Source organism: Pseudonaja textilis, chromosome 1, assembly GCF_049901715.1.
Source record: "Pseudonaja textilis isolate UNSWEBS1 chromosome 1, rPseTex1.2, whole genome shotgun sequence".
NCBI classification, from domain to species: domain Eukaryota; kingdom Metazoa; phylum Chordata; class Lepidosauria; order Squamata; family Elapidae; genus Pseudonaja; species Pseudonaja textilis.
In genome coordinates, this window is record NC_141990.1 from 289007217 (window position 1) to 289032192 (window position 24976).

At 35.0% G+C, this 24976-nt stretch overlaps 1 protein-coding gene and 1 long non-coding RNA gene across 13 annotated transcripts in view; one reads left to right on the forward strand and one right to left on the reverse strand.

Moving 5' to 3' along the window:
- CEP128 (centrosomal protein 128) overlaps positions 1-24976 on the reverse strand; it is a 182382-nt gene that overhangs the window by 52638 nt on the left and 104768 nt on the right. For all 9 annotated transcript variants that reach the window (XM_087922081.1, XM_087922080.1, XM_087922079.1 and 6 more), the window contains exon 19: positions 682-731. In XM_087922081.1, the coding sequence (XP_087778207.1) occupies positions 682-731 (50 nt within the window). The remainder of the gene's footprint in view (positions 1-681; positions 732-24976) is intronic.
- Positions 7733-24976, forward strand: part of LOC113444087 (uncharacterized) — a 65530-nt gene continuing 48286 nt past the window's right edge. For 2 of the 4 annotated variants that reach the window (XR_015741115.1, XR_015741117.1), the window contains exon 1: positions 7733-7809. This is a non-coding gene — a long non-coding RNA (uncharacterized LOC113444087). Of the gene's footprint in view, positions 7810-10540; positions 10625-19501; positions 19618-24976 lie in introns of all 4 variants that reach the window. The other 2 variants (XR_015741116.1, XR_015741118.1) reach the window with 2 other exon arrangements.

Consider the following 24976-nt stretch of genomic DNA (forward strand, 5'->3'; position numbering starts at 1 on the left):
CACTTCCACATAAAACAATCTTATCAATATAACCGTGTGTGTGTGTGTGTGTGTGTGTGTGTGTGTGTGTAAATGTGTGTGAATTTCCAAAATAAACACATTAAATACAGCTTTGGTTATGTATGTGTGTGTGAAGGAAATCTCTTTTTGCTGATGGGCTAGATCCATTATCCAAAGGCCACAGAAAACATAACCTAAATTTCAGTTGTGTCTCAGATATAGATCAGACAACAGCAAATTCTAAAAACACATGGGAAATGCTACAAGCTGCTTAAGTTGGCTTTATTATGTAATTATTGGCTTCCAACCAGAAACCAATACCCACCCAGTCTAAGTGCTGAGCCATCATTGTCAAACCACAATGAAACACTTTGTGAAACAAGTAGTTTGGGATAGTCATAGTTTAATCTGTAAAGGTTAAAAGGTAGGGTGGGGGGAAGTACCATCTAGCTCAGACCTGTCCTTTTAAAAGGTATCATTAGGTTCTTAGGCTAGGAAATTAAACCTGGGCTCAGAAACATTCAGATAACTAATGTAATTCTGGGTTTTTTGTTCCAACCAGCATATATTAAGATATGACCTTTGGACTAGAAGGGTACAGGGGGTTACATTATATCACTAAGCCTTACAGTCTACCTCCTATTAATAGGCATCACAGTACAGTCCAATTAATGGAAATACCTGAAGTGTACATATTTCTTTTTCCTTCCTGATAGTCTTTTCCAGTAGATCTATAAAAAAAAATAGGATGAGGGTAAGAATATGCCTTATGACCTGATAATGCTATTGATTCACTTACTCACAAACTAAAAGCATTTGAGAACACACCCACACAATCTCAGGAGTATAACTCAAAAATACAAATAGAATAATATCAAATGGTACAAACAGTTGTGCCATTTATAAATAGATGTATTCATATTGGTAGGTTATATGTATAATATTGCACTTATTTGCTGAGCATTAGACAGTAGTATCAAGTGACACATCTTTTCCTTCCTTTTATATCACTGTGATGTCCTAACAATTCAGCTCAATCATTATAAGCCAGTATAGGCTAACATCCAGTTTTAACTGGGAGTTTTCTTCTCAATCTCTTTCTATAAAACAGTAATCAAATTGTCAATTTTGCAATTGAAAATCTTGTTTCATGCCTGACACAATCATATCAATTTGCTTCCTGAGTTATAATTTTAATTTACTCACACATTCACACCCATGAATAAAAACATAGTGTCACTTTTAGTCATGGATTTGAATTATTCAGACAGTTAAAGAGGTGAAATGGAATTGGGCATTTAGAGATTTTAATTTCTTTTTCCTGCTTTTTGCAGAACTAAGTTCTTGAAAGACTATTGGCTTCTATCCTTTAAGCAATTGTGTTTTAATTGAAGTCAACTGATTCATTAGAACTTTTTAAGGAGCATAGTCGATATGTAAGACTGAGTTCTGAATTCTTTTTTTTCCATATTGGGGTCAAGGTATTTACTCAGACAGGAAATGTGAATGACATTATCTTTTTCCTTTGCTGTATCCTTTTTCATTATTTATAAAGTAGAATTACAGCTTCCCAAGTACATTTGCATTTTTCCCCAATATAAACAAACAAATAAATAATTTTCCCCTTTTTACTTAGACACTGGAAAATCATAAAAAACCTCAGCTGAGAAATAATCCTTACTAACCATTAAACATGGATAGCCTTTCTATGTATTCACAGCAAAACGCCGGACAAGTCATACACCAGCCAAACAAAATTAGATTAAAATTTTGAGTGCAAAAATGAATTGACAAATATTGAGAAAGGCAATCTGTGCACAGCAATTGAAACACCATTTCCAGCACTTTTCCTTTTTTATTATACAGTAAAAAGCAAGTAAATAATAGCCAGCACAAAACAAGCACTGCTGTAACACTCTCTTGTTTAAGTAAAAGTTAGCCTAAATCACATGTGCTTCAGTTGTTCCTTTTTTAAATTTTAAATCCACCCTAGATCAAGTCTGGGTAAAAATTACAGAATCAAATGTTAAGCAATCCTACAATCCACAAAACAGAGCCCTTTTTACTAGATTGCTTTCAATATTTTAATTCCTGTGCATAATTTAGACACCTTGGTCACTGCCACTAATTGGTACATAACAGGATAACTCAAGTGGTTAGGCCACCCCTGGCTTCAATCTCTTGATCAGAGATTACAGTGGGAAACTTACAGGGCAAAAGTAAAAACAACATCTTTGTGGTTTGTGTCAGACACTGAAACAACATGACAGTCAGCAGATAAATTTCCAAATGCTAAAGCAATAAGATTTTCAAGACCATTGTAAGGTTTGAAGACGTGGGAATTAGTAACACATGTCACAAATAATAGTTATTTGTCCCCCAAAGTTTTTCTGCAAATCTATTAAATATGTACAAACAGAATCAAATCAACAAATTTTAGAGAAGAGATTCCTTTATCCTATATATACTGGTACTGTACAAACTGGAGCAGCATAGGCTGAAAATAGATTGTTAATTAATATATTATAACTTTAATCTGATGAAGAAATAATACAACTTAAAACTCTGCTGAGGCTGTCAAAAAGGTACCAATCACAACATACTTTGTGATTCAGAATACTTACTCACATGGTCCTGAATAGCTGCGCATTTCAGAAGATATCCTGAGCAAGCATTACTTGGTAAAAACCTAGGATGTATTTGAAACTTTCCAAAGTTCCAAAGAAAAGGTCTCATTCTCCTGCAGGAGTTAAGTTGGATACACTCATTTTGATCAGATCTCTTTGTACCGAATGAATTAGAAATTCTTCTCATTACATTGCACAGCTAAATTCTTTATATGCTGCCAAACAGTGATTTGTATGCTTAGGAAACAGCTTTTTAAGGTCTTTATTTCATAACTTTATCAAGATAGAAAAGCCATGTGCAAATCCAACTTTTTAATGAACCTTGAGATGGTAGATTAGCCTCTCCATTGCTCAACTTCTGCTAGAAGGAAAAATCATTTCAGTTCTGCTCCTTTGGTCTTTTAAGAACGGTTATCTACTTTAATTTCATAGAGATTTTAGTTCTGTTTTTAAAGTTGTTACTTTAAAAAATGTCTAAAAAATGTTTAAAAATGTCATTTATATCATCTTAAGAGTCTTATGACTTAAGACCATTTATAAATATTTTAATAAAGATAAATCAAATTTTTGTTTTTCATCACAACTTAATCTTCACATTTACATTGCTACAAGACATTCTTGTATTCTGTTCCCCAAATAGAATGAATGAATCAATACACACACACACACACACACACACTCACGCACACATACACACACACACACACACACATATACATACATACTCACACACACATATGTATGCCACCTTATCAAAGGATCTAGAACAGTGGTGGCTGACCTTTTTGGGCTCCTGTGCCGAAAATTGTGTGTGCACTTGTGTGTGCACGCTCACATGCCTGCACCCAGAAGTTAACATAAAGAATCTATTCAAGCTCTCATATAATTGAAATTTTATGGATCTTTGCACCAGTTACATCTGCAAAATTGTGGCCATTGCAGCAGCAATGCATCTAACCATGGTCACATGATCTGGATTTGCAACTATTTATTTATTTGTTGTTTTTTTAAATAAAATTTATTGGCTGCCGGTCTTATCATAGGATAACTCTGGGTGGCTTACAGTTACATCTAAGAACATAAAAAGTTAAAATGAAACCTTAAAACCAAAGTCACATGGGAGGGCCCTGGGGAGAGGGATCTATTATTACTTAATCAACCATCGCCATTGTGCTTTTCCCTCCTGGGGCCCCAAGCCAACTGGCAGAGCCATCTCTTTAGGCTCTTTCTGATGCTGTAGTGCTAATTTATGAAGGAGTTTATAGTTTTTTAATTGTACATCAAAGTAGTTTGAAAAAAACAGTAACATGGGACCAGTGAGCATCATGGTACAGTATTTGCAGACATTATCCAGTTCCTTACACTTGCTTCAATATTTTATATTTGCTAAATTTTCCAAGCTGTCTTTGATATAAATTTCCAACACACAGGATTACTCTGGCAGAGTTCTCTCTCTCTCAAGGTAAAACTGAAGAGTATATATGGTCTAAGGTAGTGTTTCTCAACCCTGGGAACTTTAAGAGGTGTGATCTTCAACTCCTATTCTGGTCTAAGGTTTGAAAAGGAACTTTGTGGTACAGATACTAAAGGCAGACTTTGCTCTAGAAACGTTCCAAAACTACAAAGTTGATCCTTTAGATCAGGGGTGTCCAACCTTGGCAAAGCTGGCTGAGGAACTCTGGGAGTTGAAGTCCACAAGTCTTAAAATTGCCAAGGTTGGACACCCCTGCTTTAGATAGAGTGCTTTATTATAGAACAGTTATTTATTTGCTTTTTATTTATTGCATTTGTATAGCAACCCATCTAAATACCATACTCCGAATGGTTTATATCCAAACATTAAAAACACTATATGAAGCTAAAATCAAACAACAAAAATCCAAACCAAGAAAAACTCAAAACTTCTGGTATTGCAGCCACTCATTCCTGATTTAACCCCTCATGTTCTCATCCTGCTCTGATCTTACCCAATCACTTATTCCTTTCATCCACTTGTTTGAAGAATCTTAACTTTTTGCTATCTCAGGCATAAATGCCAAGTGGCTGAACAGAAGTATTTCAGCCCTATCTCCTAGAAACAGCCACCTAGATAATCCCTGCAAAGATATTCTATCCATAACAAACTTGAACAAATCTCTTTAGAAAATATACTGAATGATAGGCCAGTGAGAGACAGGAGGATCAGACAGAATGGATAATTACTGTTAAGAGTTTCTGTGCATTTGAAAAATTGGATTCTCTGAGCTACCATTTTACACAGCTGCAGTTTTATATTTTAGTCTACTAAGCAAAATGTTATGACCTAACCTTTTTTCTCCCTGTATGGAATTTCATCAGAATGTGTGAATTCTGGGAAGAAGTAAAAAGCTCTTAAGCACCTTGTGTGGCAGCAATTACTTATACTTCAAAAACTACAGCGGACTTTATTAAGAGCATCCATTACAAAGGTTTTTTTTTTATATGCTGCCACAATTATAAGATACTTTTATAAGCAAAGTTCATAATGACTTAGCCTGCTGCTGCACAGCTCGTCAGCCAGTGCTGACAATAAAACATTTGCCAGGGGCTCATTTTAAACTTAAATCCTTGGCTGAAAGGCAGATTTATACTAACATTCATTGCTAGATATATTTCTTGTGCTTCCTTGTGACTAGATGTACTTTATTTTACACATATTTTTTGCCAACTGTTGATCTACAAAACTTATAATGGAGGTATGTTATTTATCCCAATTCTTACTGATACAGCAGTCTTTGCAGCTGTGTAGGTTAATGTTGTGGTGGCATCTTCAATATTGATTTCCAATAAACAGATTTTTTTCCTAATTAAGAATTCCCATAGTTTCCATTTGATAACTCCCTATTAGTAATTGGACTTGAAATATATACATTTCTGTATTCCCTTGTCAGGAATATAAACTTTTCTACTAAATAAACATAATTTGAGCGTTAGATTGGTGCTAGTATATTTATTTACTTACTTATTTTATTTTTATTTGTAAAATGTATTAGTTGCCCATCTTACCCAGGGTAACTCTGGGTTGCTTACAGTCAGGGGTGGGATGCTACCAGTTCTGCCCAGAGCAGCAGATACAGAACCATTCTATGTCTGCTGCTGTTTGGCCCACCCACCTGCCCGGGCTCTTAACTATCCTTTATTTCCTGCTTTTTCAACCTCAGCTGCTTTGCAGGGTACAGCTGAGGTTGAAAAAGCGGTAAAAAAGTGGTTTTTCAAACGCTGCGCACTCGCGCACAGTGCTTTTCAGCTGTCCGTGTGGCACAGCTTTAGGTGTATGACACGCACGCAAAGTGCGCATGCGCACACAAGACGTATCACCGAAACGGTGGTAACACCAGTTGAATCCTACCCCTGCTTACAATCAGTATACAGATAATCCTTGTTCTATGATCATAATTTCTGTTGCTAAGCAAGGAGTGAGTTGAGTAAGTCATGCCTGGTTTTACAACTTTTTAAAGTACATCGCTACAGTTGTTAAGGGAAACATGCGTTTAGTGAATCTGGCTTCCCCAAATTAACTCTGTTTATCAAAAGCCAACTGGGAAGTTCACAAATGGCAAGCCCAGGATGCTGCAACTGTCATAAATACATGCCAGTTGCCAAGTAACCAGATTCTGATCACATGAGTGTGGAGATGCTGCCATGGTCATAAGTCCAAGTCACTGTTTTCAGTGCTGCTGTTACTTTGAAAAGTTACTAAACAATTGATTGTAAGTCAAGGATTATCTGTAGAATGCAAGTGAATTCTGGAAAATATTACTTTACCTATACAGACAAGTAGTTGATGTATAACATTTGCTCAATCAAGATCCAGGAGAAAGCAGTTTCTGATTAAGTGGATATCTTTATTTGCATCAAAATCAGCAAAGAAATAAGCAAGTAAGAATAATCCTTCCTGCTCAGGATAAATTTATCGCAGAATTGTCAGGTATCATTTTTAACATCTTACGTGTGACTGGATAGTTTATTCCACCAATATATAAATATTATTTCAAAAAAATCTAAACTAAATGTTATGTACATTTAAATAATGTTAGCGGTGCATATATAAAGCTCTATTTTACAAGCTAATTGGACAAACATATTAGAATTATATCTTTCTCTGTTTGAAAAGACAAAAAACATCCAGAGAAAAGATATGAGACTAGAACATCCAACTGATCAGATTCTCATGAACTGAGCCACAGAAGTATTATGTTGATTTAAATTCCAAAGAAAAGTGTTTTTTAAAAATACATGCCTTTTTAAAAGCTCTTTAGTACTGAATTCCTTGGAATAAACATATGCCATATTCTCCTGCTTTGCCCCAAAGCAAATAACTGCTTAAAATCAATCGGGTTGAGTTATTTTACTTGCGATTCATTTCAGAACATCTTTGCCTCCGTCAAGGAATGTATACATTTTTCTCATCAGAAGACCAAGAACTTCACAAAGGGAAGTGAGATATGAATTTTCTTTTACAACAGTTCCATTGCTGAGCAATGACAGTGACAAACAACTATCTCCTGCATACAAAATCTACTTGGGGTTAATTAAGAATCTCAGAACCAGACCATGACTTCAAACAACTGTCATAATATTATTATAAGGCTAATGTATACAGTGTTTGCTGTTTCTTTTGTGTTAATCTTTTATTAATGAGAATTAAAAATGCACTTTTAATTTTAACTTGAAGGATTAAGATCAGCTGTTACTGAAGGGGAAAAAATTAACTAAATGAAACAATTTTCAGTGTGTGTCAAGAAGATACAGCTGGGAGAAACCCTGAAAGCTAAAGTTATATTCAGATGGCTAATGGTTTTCATGGCCAATCTCACAGGTCATTGCTCTCTTTAATTAGTAGCTTTTGCTAACATAAAAAGCATCAAGTAATTTTTAACACTGACTGCAGCTGCCTACTCCATTAACAAATAGTTTTATTTACACTCCCTAACTTGCATTGTCTGTCTTTAAATGTTTCTGTGGCACTTTTTTATGGATCGTAATTAACTTTGTCCCCTTCATGCTCATCACTGTAAGCACTGATGGCACGAGGAATAAAATAGTTAACTTATTATACACTTGTGCCAACAGCACTCTCAAACATTGCACAGAACTATTATCACATACCTGGACAACTGAGCCTTTTGGTTTTCTCCATCTTACCCAAAAAATAATCAGAATGGTAAGAATATTATAATTATTCAACATAAGTTGTGAGTTTAATTTCTGCCATGCAGAGCTTTCTTCATATACAAGTCTCAAGTAGTAGATCCCATAGCATGTTTTGATATTGAGAGTGTCTTTAGTTGGTACTGAAGGAGTTTGTCAACCAATAAAGATCTACCTGTGCATTAATGCAGAAAAACAAGCACAAATATTACAAATAGAGATAAGAATGGATGGGATGGATGGATTAACCCTAACCCTAATAAAATATTTAGACTAGGTTGTTTGACACATCCTTCATTAAGTATATTTTTCTAAGTGTTGAACAAAAGGCAGTGGATGGAAGAAGATAATCTAACAGCCTAATCCAAGAATCACAATATTCTAAAAATGAAATTAGCTCTAAATCAGATCTGTTGTTTACTATTTCTAAGAACCAATGAAAAGTCCAAGATAAAAATACTTCCATATAATCTCATTGTCTGACATTTAAAAAGTTCTTTCTGGAATTTATAAAAAAGTTGGGATAATTTTGCTAGCAAAACTGCTAGTAATACTTTATTAAACTTGTTTGCCACCTGCTTCAATGACTTTAGCTTTTATATAAATTATATAATCAAAAATATGTTTTTAAAACGATAGTTTTTCAAAGTAACAAGCTGTTTTTCAGATCATGGGAAAGACACAGAGCATAAAACAGGTGAATATTGAAGGAAAACAAGTCACTCTAAATTCTGAAAAAAGGGGGGAAGGAATGGTATCTCAGTTGATATAACAAATGAAATATTGTCATGTGCATAGAAAATCTTTCTTGTACATATTCACTGGAACAAAAGTTAATTTAAAAAGGCTACATGGAAAAATCTTCAAATAGCCTTTTGAAGCCAGGCCCAAAGGATATAACAGATGTGTACAAATGTGGCTGTAGACTATGATCAGAATGAAGAAAGCATCATGTGTAAGCTGACTCCTCTAATATCTACCAACCCTTAGACCCTTTAGAAAATATTCTGATAAGGTTGAGGAATCCAGTTGAATGTTATAAGCTGTGGAGAAAGACATGAACGGGTTTTCAAAAAGTTATATACTTTTCCTCTCACTCAAGATCATCTCTTCTTCTCTCGATTTCAGGCTCTGCCCACTTTACAATCTTTGCAAAGAGGTTTTAGGCAACTTTGTAGTAAGATAAATAAAAAGAGTAACAAAGTTTATTTCACTCTGTTGCTAACAAAACTTTTTAACTAACTCAATTGTTTTCAGAATCATAACATATAGAACAGCATAGCCCCATAATATATTATTGGCAATATAAGTCTATTCACAAAAAAATATTTATTATCTACAGTACTGGTGTAGGTAGGAAGCTTGATGACACTTGTAAGATGCTATTATTCTGACCAACATAGCTTTTTAAATATGCCATTTCTTCCACAGACATTGTTTGGAGTGTTCTAGGCTGCATACTATTACTCTATGACTTAATTTGCACTTTTAAAACGAACCAAATAAAATCAAATTTCTAGTAATAACCATAACTAATAAAAAGACTGATGTGGAAAGCATAGAGTTTGAATTTAGTTGCAATATGCTCAAAATTACGGAATTGCTTACTTTTAAAATAGATAAGTATGAAAAAAATAAACCACTAATGTAACTTGTGGACTTCTCTTTACAGTCTGAAATTTTTTTAAGTGTATCATTTAAATGCAAGTTCAATGCATTACACTTAACTAAGCACAGAGGCATGGTTGGATACAAGGAGAGATAAATGCACTTGAACAAATGTCCAGTCTGTGAAGAAGATACTTAAAATGTTTTGCGTACTATAGTAAGTAGTTCACAAGCCATGCCATATATAAGCTGCACATGAAAAGAGTGAGAGGCCATAAGTGAGTTTTTAGGCCTCAATCAGTAACACCTTTCATATAAAATAAAAAGCCATGCAGTCTTTGGTAAATGGAAAAATAGAGAGAAGCTGAGATGTTTTTATTTGAACACAAAAGTTGGAGGCCATTCTCCAGTAAAAAAAATGAATTGAAATATACAAGTAATAAACCAAATGGGATGGCATTACCTAGTATCTGGAGGGGAAGTATATCCTCAGAGAATATTATTCCAGTTTCAGGTGACATTAAATCCTTTTCCTCCAATTCAGGATCCTGCTTTCGTATGGCTAGTAAATAAAAGTTCAAAGGATTTGGGAACGTGCCAGGCTACCAGTAAGTCCAAGGCTAGGCTGTACTTATGAGAAGGACCATTCCTATGAATTGGCACTTCTATGTAGCAGCTGCTTTGATCACATGAAAAGTTTTTGTGCCATTATAGCATAAGGCCTATGATGTATTTATACATGTAGATGTGACTGTCAGAAAAATTAACAACTTTTGTTTTCTGTGCTTAGCAACTCACTGTACACTAACTGAAAAAGGCAGAGATAAAAATGGAGCAGCAATTTAATATCTGTCCCATTTTCAATGACAGAGCAAGCTTTGATAAGCTCCATTTAAAGGATTTTGATAAAGAATAGAAACAATTCTATTGATTCCTGATTTCAGAATAATATACCTCTCTTGAGTATCCAACCCTGCATTATATGTAACATTCCTAAGGCTCACTTCAGTTTCTGGAACTGCATTTGTACTGTAATTCTTAGGAAGAAGTATAAACCTGTATCTACATAATTGAATTAGTTGAAATATGGCTGCCCAAGATACCAAAGTATTCTGTGCTGCTTCTATTTTGTTTAGTAAATACTATAGTCAAGAAAGAAAACACCTTGAGCCGTTCATGCCTTCACAATGAGCATGCACAGAACAAGTCTCTCTTAAAAAGTGAGTGGTACTGGTAATGATGCAATGAACTTCACATTATTGTATACATTTAATTTTATGAATTTATTTCATATTTTCAGGTTGGTGATAAAGTATCAAATGACAAAGCATTTTTAATTAATTCATCACTTGTTGTATATTTATGCTGCTTTTCCTTAACAAACTCAAAGCAGCTTGTGTGGAACCCCTGCCTCTATTTTTTTCCTCCGTCAGCAGTAGGCTACATTAAGAGATAGTGACTGGCACAAAATTGTAGACAAAGCTAAATAGAGATTTCTACTGGATTTTTAAATGTCTTGATTTAGCACAATAATCAGATGAAAGTTGTATGTGTAGTTGTAATTTTTAGGTTTAGGTTTTGGATTACCATATTCCTATTGCATGCTAGTGTATGAATATATGTCTGTCTGTGTCTATTTATAAGGCATGTGGCTGCCCATCTTAAAAACACAATTCTGGGTGGCTAACAACAATTGCACTGCTTCCCCCAAAAAGGAACAAAAACAATAAAACCCAAACCTGATGCCTCAGCCATTCTTCTCTGATGCAACCAACAAATCCATCTCCAAGTTCCAGCATCACTCTGGAATAACATAACATAACTCTAAAAAGTTTGGGAACCTCCCTAGATCCCAGGAGGAAGATTGGTCTAATCTATCAATAGCAGCAGTTATAAGGAAGGCTTTGAAAGTAGCCCATATAAAGTTGTTTTAGGTTGAATATCATGGTCTTTATAAACTGTCTATGGTTTTTAAGTTTTGAAAAGTTGAATCTCAGAAAAAAACATTACCATTTCAAAAAAAACGATTTGATCTCTCCATAAACAAAACCAGAGAAATAAAAAGTTAATTTATTTTAATTTACCTAGTACAAGATTAAAAAGGTAATTTGTCATTTCGGGTTTCAGAAAATGATACAATATTGCTGATGGGCATGGATTTTGTATAATAATGGTATAGTTTACATAAAATGACAAGACAGGAAATTGAATGTCACATTCTTTAGTCAGTTTTGTGTTTTAACATCCTAATTTTTTGTGTGTTTTATTACTTTTCCATATTTGTGCATGACAGAAATTTTCCTCATGGCTACACCAGAGAATCAAGTTTTTCTTCTCTTAAAAAAACTTTATATTATGGGAAAAAATAATCATTTTCTGAAGAGCAAAACTATTGTCTGAGAGACCAGCCATTGGCTAGAACTATTTGAAGGCAATTGCCAAGTTAGAAAATAGCGACCAGAGATATTTTAATAAGCACTATAACCTGGAGATGAATGCTTGAACAGGTTGGCAGCTTGGGAAAAAGTGGAATGGAGAATGAGAAATAAGTAACTTTTTAAAAAATTCTGATATTCATATCTGAGACAGATCTGAGACAGATCTCTTTCATAACACATCACACTTGCAAAGTGCTCCAAATAGGTAGCTTATGGCTTTCAAAACCTAGAACATCAGTTTTTTGAAAAATCCAGTTTAGCTGGATGTCCTTCTTTTATAAAAATGCAATTAATTTTATCATGAACTGTAAAAAGAACTAAGGACAAGTGATCTAAAGGAATTCAATCAGGAATCTTCATCCAGAAAATCAGGCAGGAATAACTTCAGACAGCAAGCAATACTAGTGCTTTATATTATTACGCTAACTCTGTAGTCATTCATATTTAACTGTTATATTGCAGCTATTAACGAATGATCTGGACCGATTTCAGGCTGGTTTCAGGCTGGGCCATAATAGAGATACAACATAGATAGCACATGTTGATGACCTGTGGCAGAGCTGGGATGGGAATGGTGGATCCATCCTTGTGCCCTTTCTGGACTGGCTATGGGGTTAGGAGTGGGAGGCACTGTGTTGCCTCCTTCCTCAGAGGCTGGTTGTGGTTGGCATGGTGCAAGACAAGATATTATGCTGGTAGCCCCTCACGTGAAGTACCTCAGAGCTCAACACTCTTCCCCCCTGTTTCATATCTACATGAATTCACAGGCTGTGGTGATCTTAAGTTAGGGCTTTTATATCATCAGCATGTTCATGATATCCAGCTTTACACCAGTCTGTGCTGTGCAAATATGTGTTGAGATACTGACCCAGGATCTGGAGGTTGTTTTGTCTGATGGAGAGGAATAAACTTTCAAGCTATGCAAAACATAGTAATAGCAATAGCATTTAGACTTATATACCACTTCATAGTGCTTTACAGCTCTCTCTAAGCAGTTTACAAAGTCAGAATATTGCCCCCAACAATCTGGGTCCTCATTTTACCAACCTCAGAAGGATGGAAGGATGGGTCAACCTTGAGCTTGTGAGAATCTAACTGCCAAACTGCAGGCAGCCAGTAGTCAGCAGAAATAGCCTGCAGTACTGCACTTTTAACAACTGTGCCACCATGGCATAGGGTTGTTAAACTCAGCAACCTATATTCTTACCTTTTTTTCTCAAATATAATCACTAATTTATTACTCTTTCTAATAGGTATCTGAACTTCTGATTTGGAAGTTATTTTGTTATGTTCATAGCTTAAAGAATATGAGCGGCTATAAAAAGGATGAAATCCAGTGGAATCCAGTCCATCTGGTATTCAGCATAGCAATTCTAAAGAAATGAAATGGCACCAGTGTGTGGTGGTTCAAAGGGATTATTCTTCCTGTTTTTATATATAAATGTCACAGAAGGCTAAAATAGAATTAAAGTACAAAAGGTACAAAACAACATGTATTTTTTGTTCTCCTAAAATGTATTTGAAACTAGTTAGGGAATTTTTGATCCACCAAAGAGCAAATATTGAAATATACCTATCACAAGGCATTCTAGTTATTACAAAGGTCAGAATATACAATTGTATATTTCTCCACAAACATGTATGGTACATTTTTCAGACTATCCAGAACACTAAACATGGTACATTCCTTTTCCAGGATGTACTAGAAAGAAATGGAAACAGAACATTTTGCAATCACTGTCAAAAGACAGGACACAAAGTTCAACTTATAACAGGCTAACAGGGAACAGAATCCTGGAATGTGTAGGTTCCTTTGCCAAGCCAGACCGAGAAAGGGTACTTCTGATAGGAACCAAATGTTATAATTTATGAGTGAAAAATTATTTATTTGTAGCATGTAGAAATGTAAAATCATATTAAATCCCAATAAAAATTGTCTTTCCCAGCCTGAAGACTATAAAAAGAAATGATAAATTATATTTGCAATTATGTATTCATTTCTATTTATTCAATTCTTTAATCCCACCTTTATTACTTTATAAGTAATTCAAGGCAACAAGCATACCTAATATTCTTTCTTCCTCCTCATTTTCTCCACAATAACAACTCTGTAAAGGGGGTTACACTGAGAGAAAGTGATTGGCTCAAATTCATCCAGCAGGCTTTCATGCTTAAGGCAGGACTAGAACTAGAACTAGAACTCACAGTTTCCTGGTTTCCAGGCCAGCACCTTAACCACCACACCAAACTGGCTGTTATGACAGACAATATTAGTTTTTCCCAATTTTTATGACTATTGTTATTATTGGTGTTAAACAGTAAAAAAAAAAGTGTCCTACAGAATTCCTAGTGAAATTGAATTGAAAGTGGAGAGTATATTGCTTCTACAAAGTTTCAAGAAATTTCTTGTATCAATTCCTGTCCAAACTAATTACAATATGGAAATATAAAGCCAGCAATTACATAAGACTGAGGTTAGTATAGTCCTACACTCAAATCTCTAACATAACTAAGCTAGCAAAAAATATCTCTCTATCAAGAGGAATATTTGTTCATAATGTTAAAAGGAAGGCCACTGGGTAGATCAGTGAAGCAGAGTGAACACTTTTCTTTTTCCTAATTGAGTTAAGTCTATTTTAGGTCTTGTATTACATTTTTCATGTGTTTCCATCTTTAAGTGGCAACATTATTGAAAATGATTTTGGGGTTGCCAAAAGGAAAAAAAAAAGTTGCCCACCTTCCTATAGACCTCTAAATCAATTGTAATGAAGAACTATACTAGATGATTTACAGAGAAATGTTTGATAGTGGTGGGAGATCAAATATGGCATAACATTAAGCAAATTGCTTTTTATACATAGAGGTGGCCTAATCTATTATTCAAATAGTAAGCACTATAATAATCTCCAGCTATCTTTAAAATTATACTCTATAACAGCAATTTAAAATAAGGTGTTTCTTCTTTTCCAAATAAAACCTCCTGCAAAGAAAACAGCTGATTAAATTTACTTGGTGCTGGTTTATAACAAAAGATTACATCTCTTTTCAATTAACCCTCCCCCAAAAGGGGGGGGGGGGGGATATCAAATCTGTTGTTGCTGAATGTTCATAATGTATTAAATAAGAGCTGGTTTCAGATATTCTACCAAGCTTTCAAAAGGTTTGCGAACAGAAGAATATACCAGTAGTTGTGTGTATGCAGGTGTGTATATAAGCATACTGGATAGATAGATAGATAGATAGATAGATAGATAGATAGATAGATAGATAGATAGATAGCAGTCAGGCAGGCAGGCAGGCAGGCAGACAGGCAATAGATAGCTGCAGGTGTGTACAACAAATATATATGTGTGTGTGTAATATACTATATACAGTATACGGATAGCATTGCTTAGTTGTAAAATATTTATTATGAGATACAAGAATATAATTTTGTTGCTCTTGATTTATTGTAAGTCTATATTTTTGCAACAGTTTTCAGTAATAACTGTTCCTAAAGCTTCCACGAAACTGCACAAGATAATTTATTCCATCCTGCAGTCATATTATGCTCTTTCTCCCTCCCCCCTCCATCTCTCTCTCACACTAATTTAAAGACAAAGCACTCTGATCGTTCTATAGTTTTGTACTGTAGTTTAAGTTCTTTCATGGAAAACATTCTACTCAACTTTCCAGGAATAGCATATATTTCACTATAATGTTCTCAAGCCTAGCCAATTATTTATCAAGCAAATATATGTGGTCATAGGGCATACACTATGATTATATCTGATAGAAACAGGAGATATAAAGAACATGATTGAAACCTCAGTAATCTTACTTTTTTCATTGCTTACTTATCTCAGTTCAAATTTCTTCACAAATGTATGAGTTACGGACATACAAAGGTTTCTGAGAATTTTATCAGCTATCTTTGCTAAATAAACAATATCCTAGTACAGGAGGATGCACACACACACACACACACACACATTCAATAGCCTATTCTTCCAATATTTAACTTAATTACATATTAGATTTAACAGTATAAGTTAAACAGATTCATTCTTGTCTTTCTTTTTCTTAAGATCCCTGGTGGCATAGTGGTTAGAATTTAGTATTGCAGGCTAACTCTGCCCATAGTCTAGAGTTTGATCTTGACTGGCTCAAGGTTGACTCAGCTTTCTAACCTTCCAAGGTCGATTAAATGTAAATCTTTTTCTGTACTTCCTCTAGATTGTTTTACCTCTTCCATGTTCCCAGTTCCATTTCACATTCCATCACACACCACCAGAAACATTCCTTATACATTTATTCATAAATTTATGAACCATGGTAGTGGTTCATAACCAGTGGTTAGAGTGCAGTACTGCAGGCTACTTCTGCTGACTGCCAGCTGCCTGAAATTTGGCAATTCAAATCTCACCAGGCTCAAGGTTGACCCAACCTTCCATCGTGGAAGGTGGGTAAAATGGGGACCCAAATTGTTGGGGTCAATATCTGTAAACCGCTTAGAGAGGGCTTTAAAGCACTGTAAAGCAGTATATACATTTAAGTGCTATTGCTATGTGATTCCTACATTTATTAAATGGCCAAAGGGACATCATATATCCTTATTTTATTTTTTGCTCAGTATTGAATCAGTTCTATACTATTTAATTAATTCTCATGTTTGTTTTATTTCTACCTTATTGCATTAAAGAATATTTACATAAGTAAGTTATGTAAAATATTCCACAGTTCAAGCCTATTCATTTTGTCATCTGCTTTCTCTAAATCAATTTACCAACTATCTACAATTCATGTACTTTCTAAATTCATATAATTTACAATGCCCTGCCAAAAAGCAGAAGTCTGGCCTGCACAACCCCCTACTTTTTTACCTGGATAAAGCAGCACTGCTCTTCCCAAATTTTAAATTTCATCTGTTTGTCTATGTGCACCTGTGTGCTCACGCACGTGAATATGTTTTTGTGTGTATTTTCTCTTTCTCTTTCTCTCTCTCTCTCTCTCTCACACACACACACACACACACACACACACACACACACACGCACACACACACACACAACCAGCAAGAAACTAAGTATACATTTTTCCCAACATATTTATTTTTCATTTCATTATTTATTTATTTTTGCTTTCAGAATTTCTCAAACATTTTACATCTCTAAATCCTGCCAAGCTTTGCCAAAGATTTCTTGAGAAGCAGTCACATTTAGCTCCTAATCCCCAAGGTGTTAAGAAACGCTTTCCATCAATGTAAAAGCTCTAACAAATTGATAGTTAAAGAATAAGAGCACAAAGGCTAAATATTCTCCAATATTACCGCATTTAATTGTGTAAAAAATCAGCTAAGAGTTATATATTATTTCAGCAGGAGAGAATTATAAGCAGTGGCGTGCTGTATCAACCTATTTTAGAACCACTTTCACCCTTCCATACTGGTGTAATTGGGATTTTCTTTTAAATTTCACAATAAAAATTTACACAACAGATATATGGACACTCTAAGAATTGAGCTCTAACTCTTCACTGTCTCTTTCAGCAAGTAAGGAATTAAACCAAGGGGGAAAAGGATGATTTGCTTTGTACAATTGTTTTAGGATTGTTTCCCCAAAGACAATATTACTTTGGCTGGACTTTAAATATCATTCTTAGGTTGTCTAGTCTAAGCTTACATAATTGCTGGCTATATACTTGTCTCAAAAAATTGCTATTATTACCGTAGAAAGCTTCAGAACATGTTTTTGTAATACAAAATATTGCTAGATTTAAAGAAAGGAAAAGGATAGTAGGGTTTCCATGAGGAAGTCACTCTTCTGTCTGGTGCCACTTTCCCCAACCTGGCACTCACAAGATATTTTAGCACTGTAAACCCTAGATTTCCCAATTTTGACTATACCATATTATTTATATTACTCACACACAGGAATCTGTGAAAAACATTTTTAATACTTGGATCATTAACCATCCATTCAGAAGAGAAGTCTTTCTGTTAAATTAATATGTGATCTCTGTAATTAGGTTGGAAAGATTATGTATTATTTGTAATATGTATTACATATAATTTTTAGTAAGACCCAGTTTGGTTAGTTAAAGTGCTAGCCTAAAAACCCTGGGACTGTGAATTCTAGTCCTGCTTTAGGAATAAAAGCTGGCTGGTTGACTTTGGGCCAATCACCCTCTCTCAGCCCAACCCACCTCACAGGGTTGTTATGGGAAAAATAGGAGGAAGAAAGAGTATCATGTATATTCTCCACCTAGATTTATTTAAAAATAATAAAGACAAGCATAAAGAAATATAAAAATACATATTTAAACTGAAAACTTAGAATCAGAATAATCTAAGTGTGCTAAAAGACTGTGATCAAATTTCATATTTTCCTTAATTCAAATATAGTGATTTGTAAATACATTTGTTTACCAATGTGTTCAATTAGAAGAGGCTTTTTCTTTCTGTTACCTGTGGGCTGTATTAGCAAATACCAGCAATAAATATCAACATAATCAATCATACATTTAGAAAAGCATTCACATTTTTCATTTTTCAAAATATCTTTTCTTTGTTAATTAGGGCCTCTTAGGCTATTATTTCCTAAGTATATTTTTTAACTTTACACGAGTTATTGTAATAGTTTAGAAACAAACACTATTTTTTATCCATAGCAAGGATTCTATAGATAAGAGGCAGGTAGGAAAAATGTTTTTTACTCACCAATTGCAAAACCTCCAGATACAAGCAATGCCTGATTATCTAATTACCCAAACTTAAACAAATTAATTCCTTGTTAGCAGGCCTAACCAATGGCATCTTTTTTCTTTCCTGGGTTTACTTTGAACTTTTTTCTCATTTAGCCCATTGCTGACTCAACGTTTCTCCCCCATCCCCAAATACAAAGGGAAGCATTGCTGAATATAATTTGATCACTAGAGAGTTCCATGGGCTTATGAAGAAGACCAAATTTTCAGTTGAATAGCAGAGATGGCCAAAATATAATGATTCATTAGGAGAGCAGAAGGCAAGCAAGCACTGTGTTCGTTTCAAACAGTAGAAATGGCTGCTGACCTCAAAAAGTCACAAAGGGCAGTATTATCATGGCTCTTGGCTCTTGAAGGGCAACATATTTGAGGCCTAAAAAATAGAACAACAGTTGTATGTTTCTCCTCTGTCTTTAAGATTTCTAATAAGGAAGATAATAAGTAAATATTAATGAGATTTTCAATAGACCTTGATGAGAGGATCAAGAATTTTTCTATTCTTCCACTGAGAATTCCAAAGAGAAATAGTACCCATACTTTCTTTCCACAATCATTGTAAATCCAGTTCTTAAATCCATTGTTTTTGTTTTGTTTTACTTTTGCAAATCATATTATTGTGTGTATTTAATAATTTTTTTTTCCAATCTGCAATAATTATATTTACTATTAGAGCCGTGGTGGTGTAGTGATTAGAATGCAATATTGCAGGCTGACTCTACTCACTGCCAGAAGATTGATCCTGCCTGGCTCAAAGTTGACTCATCCTTCCATCCTTCCAGGGTCGGTAAAATGAGGACCGAGATTGTTGGGTAAAATATATTGACTCTGTAATCTGCTTAGAGAGGGCTGTAAAGCGCTATGAAGCAGTATATAAATGTAAGTGCTATTTCTATTAAATTTCTAATTATTCCATTAAAGGCAGATGGAAACCAAAATTCTATCATCTCCTTGGTAGTCAGGTAGTATTACAGTAGAGGATAATGGACGGGAAGAAGTGAATTATGCAGTCTCAGAAGCAGGATTTCTTCATTCGGGTAACTTCATTTTCAGCAAATTCCACAGGGTCTGGTAGAGATTTGCCTGCCTTGGGCAATTCTTAAAGTCTAACAAGTAGAATATGGTGTTCATTAAAGGCAACCCTCAACAGGGAACAGAGACTTTGGAAGTCAGATACTTACATAACAATCCCAGCCTGCTTAACTTACTAAATACAAATGTTCCTCTTAAACTTCCAAAAGGATAGTCACATCTGTCTGCTAAAGCAGAAACAAAGTCAAACACTCCTATTGCTCCAAGGAATCATTTATGCCAAGAAATCCAATTTCCTGCTCAATGCAGAAATCTAAAATAAAATACTTCCAACAGATGATGATCCAGATGATTCTGCCTCAGCTGTACTTTCAGCCCATCTTGAGTTATATGTTGTTTTATTTTAAACTGTTATTATACACTGCCCAGGATTACCATAAATGGGTAATTTACAAATATTGTAAACAAAGAAACAACTATGCCAGAGGACAGGATATTTGACAATTATTAATTATAAATTAATTATGAGCTATTCAAAATATGTGGTTTTATTGATTTGGTTCCGGCGATCTTATTCAAAATTATTCTTATATGTCATACAATTTGAGTGATACAAAGAACTCACAGTAAATATGGGAAATCCAGACCTAGAGAATGCTCACAGAGAGCTGAGAAATAATTCACCCTCACTGAAGTAATTGGCATATTCTTTATATTATTAAAATTTCTCCAGAGTTAAATCAAAATCTTCCTTCCTCTAACTGATAAATAATAAATCTGATTATAAAATTCTTGTTATTTCAAAGTTATTATGCATTACTGTGGCTGTTGCTTCATAACAGAAATCATAACTTACACATTTTATTCTAAATATACTCTATATTGTATACTATTTAAACATTTTATATTATCTGTATTGTCTTATCATGAGAATACTGATATTTTACAACAGACTTAAATGCTAGAACTTTTCAAGCAGTATAAAAGGTGTACTATCTTGGAAACCATATTATCTGCCTAAAAGCAGCATATGAAGAAGATATTACAATTCCAAAACTGGAGGGGATAACAATAATAGCATTATTAAATAGAAACAAGTATAAGAAAATAATATACTAATGTTTTTCTCCTGAAATGTTATTTTATTGAATTTCCATTTTTAAAATAGTGTTGCCAACTTACCATGGAGATCATTTGTCCTTTTAATAGCTGTATATTATTCATTCCCAATTAAAAGATTACAATTTGTGGTACTACTAAAGCTATTGATAGAAAATATTGTTGAGATAACAAATGATTTCCTCCCATTTATTTCTTTATCGATGCATCAAATCTAATAGTAACTTAAAACTGTCTTTATTAGTTTGTTAAGTGTAAAGCACCTTTACTACTTTAAGAATATGAAATGCATCGATTAACATAAAGAATTGTGGCTTTATCTATGGTGCAGTGGCCTAGATTACGGGACTGGGAATGAGTTGATTGGATATTTTCAGTACTTAAGAACTATGCCCAATTAGTACCACCTCAGTCTCATTTTATATGCCAGAGATTCAGAGCCAGTAGCCTGAAACTTTCAAAATGATAAGTAAATTTTAAGTGCAAATTAGCAATTTTCACATAAGTCAGGTACAAATCCCATTATTTGGAATTGACTTAATTGGTTGAAGACTCTCTGACATAACTTAGTTAAGTTAATTTCCCTATTTCAGACAATAATGAAGCCATATAGATATAAAATATTTGCCCACTGCAACACAGAGAAGTCGAAGCATTTATATGAATCTATGAAGTATCTACATTTGATATTTTTCCTCCTATATTTCTATGTCAAAAGATGAACATTTTCTAAACATGTTTTGAGACGCATCTGATTTATATTAACACAATGGTTCCCTCTAGCTTGAGAAAGTGATGGTTCCTGCTTCAGCAGCTTCATTCTTTATACAATTCTTACTCAAAAATATATTCAAGTGAATTAAATATGTTATTTCGATCCTCAAGAATTCAGAAGCTTGCTAATTGCAAGATTTTTCCCAATAGAAAAATATCCTTGTTTTTAGAAGTGATATACATCAAATATTGCTAAATTGCAAACTTTAATTTCATTGTCACCATTTACAAAAATGTCCATATGCAGTATACTGTAGTTGCTTTAGAAATACAATATCATGTGGAGATTTGATTTGGCAAATAGAATATTTTTTTTTCCTTTTCATAAGTGCAATTACCAATGTTTCATATTTAACTAGACCCTATTAATAAAGATTTCTTTGCATAATGGCTCTCCACTAATATACTGTGAGCCAAATCCAACTGAACTGCTATTTTATAAGCTAGATGAATACACTTATCAAATTCTACATGCCTGTTGATTTCTCATTTATTAACCTTCAGCAGCAGAATATTCAACTATTCTTCAATAGTTACTCAAGTTCATTGAAAGAACTAACTATCTTTGAACCCGTTGTCTGGTTACCGTCCAATTCAGTTGCCTCTTCCTGTCATGTTTCCTATTCACTCTATAGTGGTTTTTTTAATCCCTTCCATATCCTTGTCCTTTAAAAAAACATATCTCACACACAATAAACTGATAGAAATGCACTAGACAGACCAGAGAATGTACAATGAAACCAGGTAGTCATGTCTCTCCTCCACAAGATAAATAGAGTTGCCTTCACCTTATTCTCCCCCAAAGGTGTTCATCCTTTGGATGATGAATAGGATTGTATTTATACTTCATCTCCCAGCAGGTAACAAAAACTGATACAATCTGACCTGAAAGTCTGGCTAGAAGGGTTTTGCACTTACATGTAAACAATTTGTGCAAAACTCTACATCCCTAGGCATAAGCCCCACTGAAGGAGAGGATGTTATAACGCCTCAAACCAAAAGCCCTGGGATACTTTTTTAAAAAAAGAATACTATAATTCACAATCCAAAACCCCCAGTAAGCATCTTCGTGTGCTGTTTTGAAGCTAAATAAGGAAGATCAGCGCAATAAAAATAAGAGGAAGTACTTATCCTTGCCTCTCAGACATCTTGAAATTACCCTGCTCAAAGCAAGTCTCATTCTAGGGTTATTCTGCTTTGCAATGCAAACAGAAGAGTGGGGGAAGAAGCAAAGAGCAAGTCACCACCACTAGTCTTCAGCTAATCTTGGCCCTTGGCATACCCACTAAGAGGAAAAAGTGATGAAAGTTCCTGATTAAATCATTTATATGCAGCCAACCTTGAAGAAAACACTCTTTAATTAAGTGCATGCCTGGCTCGTGTGCGAAACTGATAGATTTAAAACCTTGCCTTCTTAAGACATACAATGGCAATGGTTGTGAATAGAAAAGGAACGATGATACCTTATTTCTACAATGGAGAATAAGAAATATTGTAAATAGAACATTTGATAAAAGGTGATCAGAATTGACAAAGCAGATAAGAACTTTGCTTATTAAAACAAATCTAATATGCACACAAATAAATAAACATAAACATTAACATTAACTAAATAAAAATACTGCTCCCTAAGATATGCAGGCATAAAATATAGCATTCAAGGAAAACAACAGGGGCTGAATTATTAGTTTATAGAAAAAATGATCTGGGAAAGAGGGATAGAAGTAAAAAGCATAACCTTTTACTATTTTCTGAATAGATTATTTGATTATTTAATTAATTTTACAAGAAATAAGTTTATAATTTGCAAGAGAGTCATAACTGGTTTTTAATAAGCTTTAAGTTCTTTTTTCAAATCAAGATGGATGGGCGTTTGAGATTTAAATGCAGTTTTCACAATTCCCACTTGACCAAATTAAAGGCAACAGACAATTAATCCACACAGACAGACATAAAAATTTGACCTTGAGCAATAGCAACTTCCCAATTATGAAGAGTCTTAACATATTTTTATTTAAATCAGACTATGTTAATTAAGTTTCTATACAATTTGCCAGGACTAAACCAATGTATCTTTACTGATGGAAAGAAAACAAGACAAATTAATGGAAACCATTTGTGTTAAAAATAATCTTGTTAAAGAAAAACAAATGCTCTCTCAACTTTTTTTTTCTAAGAATAAGGCGTATGCTCCCAAACATTAATTAACATAGTTAGAAATGGCTTTCTTGGGAGTGATCCTGACAACAAAGGGAAAAAATATCAGAAAAAGTATCAGAACATGCACTTTTCATGCTATAACGAAAAATGCTACATGTTTAATGATGCTTTAATCAAAGCAAACAATTTAAGGCTGTTATACATAAAAATATAATTCTTGATAAAATATTGAAATTGCAGCCATAGCAATATGACTGCAATGAATTATTTCAAAACAGGCATGATAGAAATCTAGTTAGCAGAAAAAATATGTTGCGGTTTCATCTGTTTTAAATCAGCATGACATGAACAAAGTATAAGAAACTCAGTGAGTGTGTCCCCTTTCATATTCTTTTAACAGGAGCCAGCATGGATTTGTCATAAATAAATCATGCCAGACTAACCCCTTTTCTTATAGCAGGGGTCTCAAACTCAAGGCCCGCAGGCCGGATCCAGCCTGCAATGTGGTTGGAACTGGCCTGCATGGCCATCCTGGAAACAGTGAGGGTCCAGCCTACATTATTTCAGCCCAGCCCGGCCCCACTCATTCTGTCAGGCATGTGTGTGCACAAGAGGCGGTGTGCGTACATGCCCACAGGCCTGACCCATGGCATCCCCGCAGGCACACATGTGCACAGTAGGAGGCAAGCAGATATGCGCATAGGCCCAGCCCTACAGAAGGCAGATGCCTGCGCATCCACCAGAATGGAGTGGGCCGGGTCTGTGCACATGTGGGCTCACATCCTGTGCACATGTGTGCCTGCCAGGATGCCAGGGGCTGGGTGAAGTGACACATGTGCCTGTCGGGATAGGAGGACAGGACTGAAGCGATGCTGGCCAGCTCCTTACCATTTCCAGGATGGCCACCTTCATCAGCCTTCCAGGTGTGTGTGCACGCATGTGTGGGGGAGGGAGGTGTCCAGCAGCAGGGACTCCGCAGCTGGCCCTCCAAGAAACAAGCATGGCAGTGGTGGCACTGGCAGCAGGTGGGGGGGAGGCACATGATGCAGACCACCAGATGCACCTGCTCTGTGCCATGTGGCTGGGACAGGGCAGGTGGCTGCTCGATGCATCCAGCAGGCCGGACTGCATGCCTCTCCTCTGTGCCTCTGCCTTTGGCTACTGCTGCCGCTGTGGGCGAAAACAAGGTGAGGAGAGTGTGGGGCAGTTGCTGCCTACTCTGTCCCATCTGTTTTGGCTTGTGGTTGGAAAGCAGGTCACCGCTGGTCATCTCCTTGGTCACCTCACGGGTCTTGCCCTTGGCCCATGCAT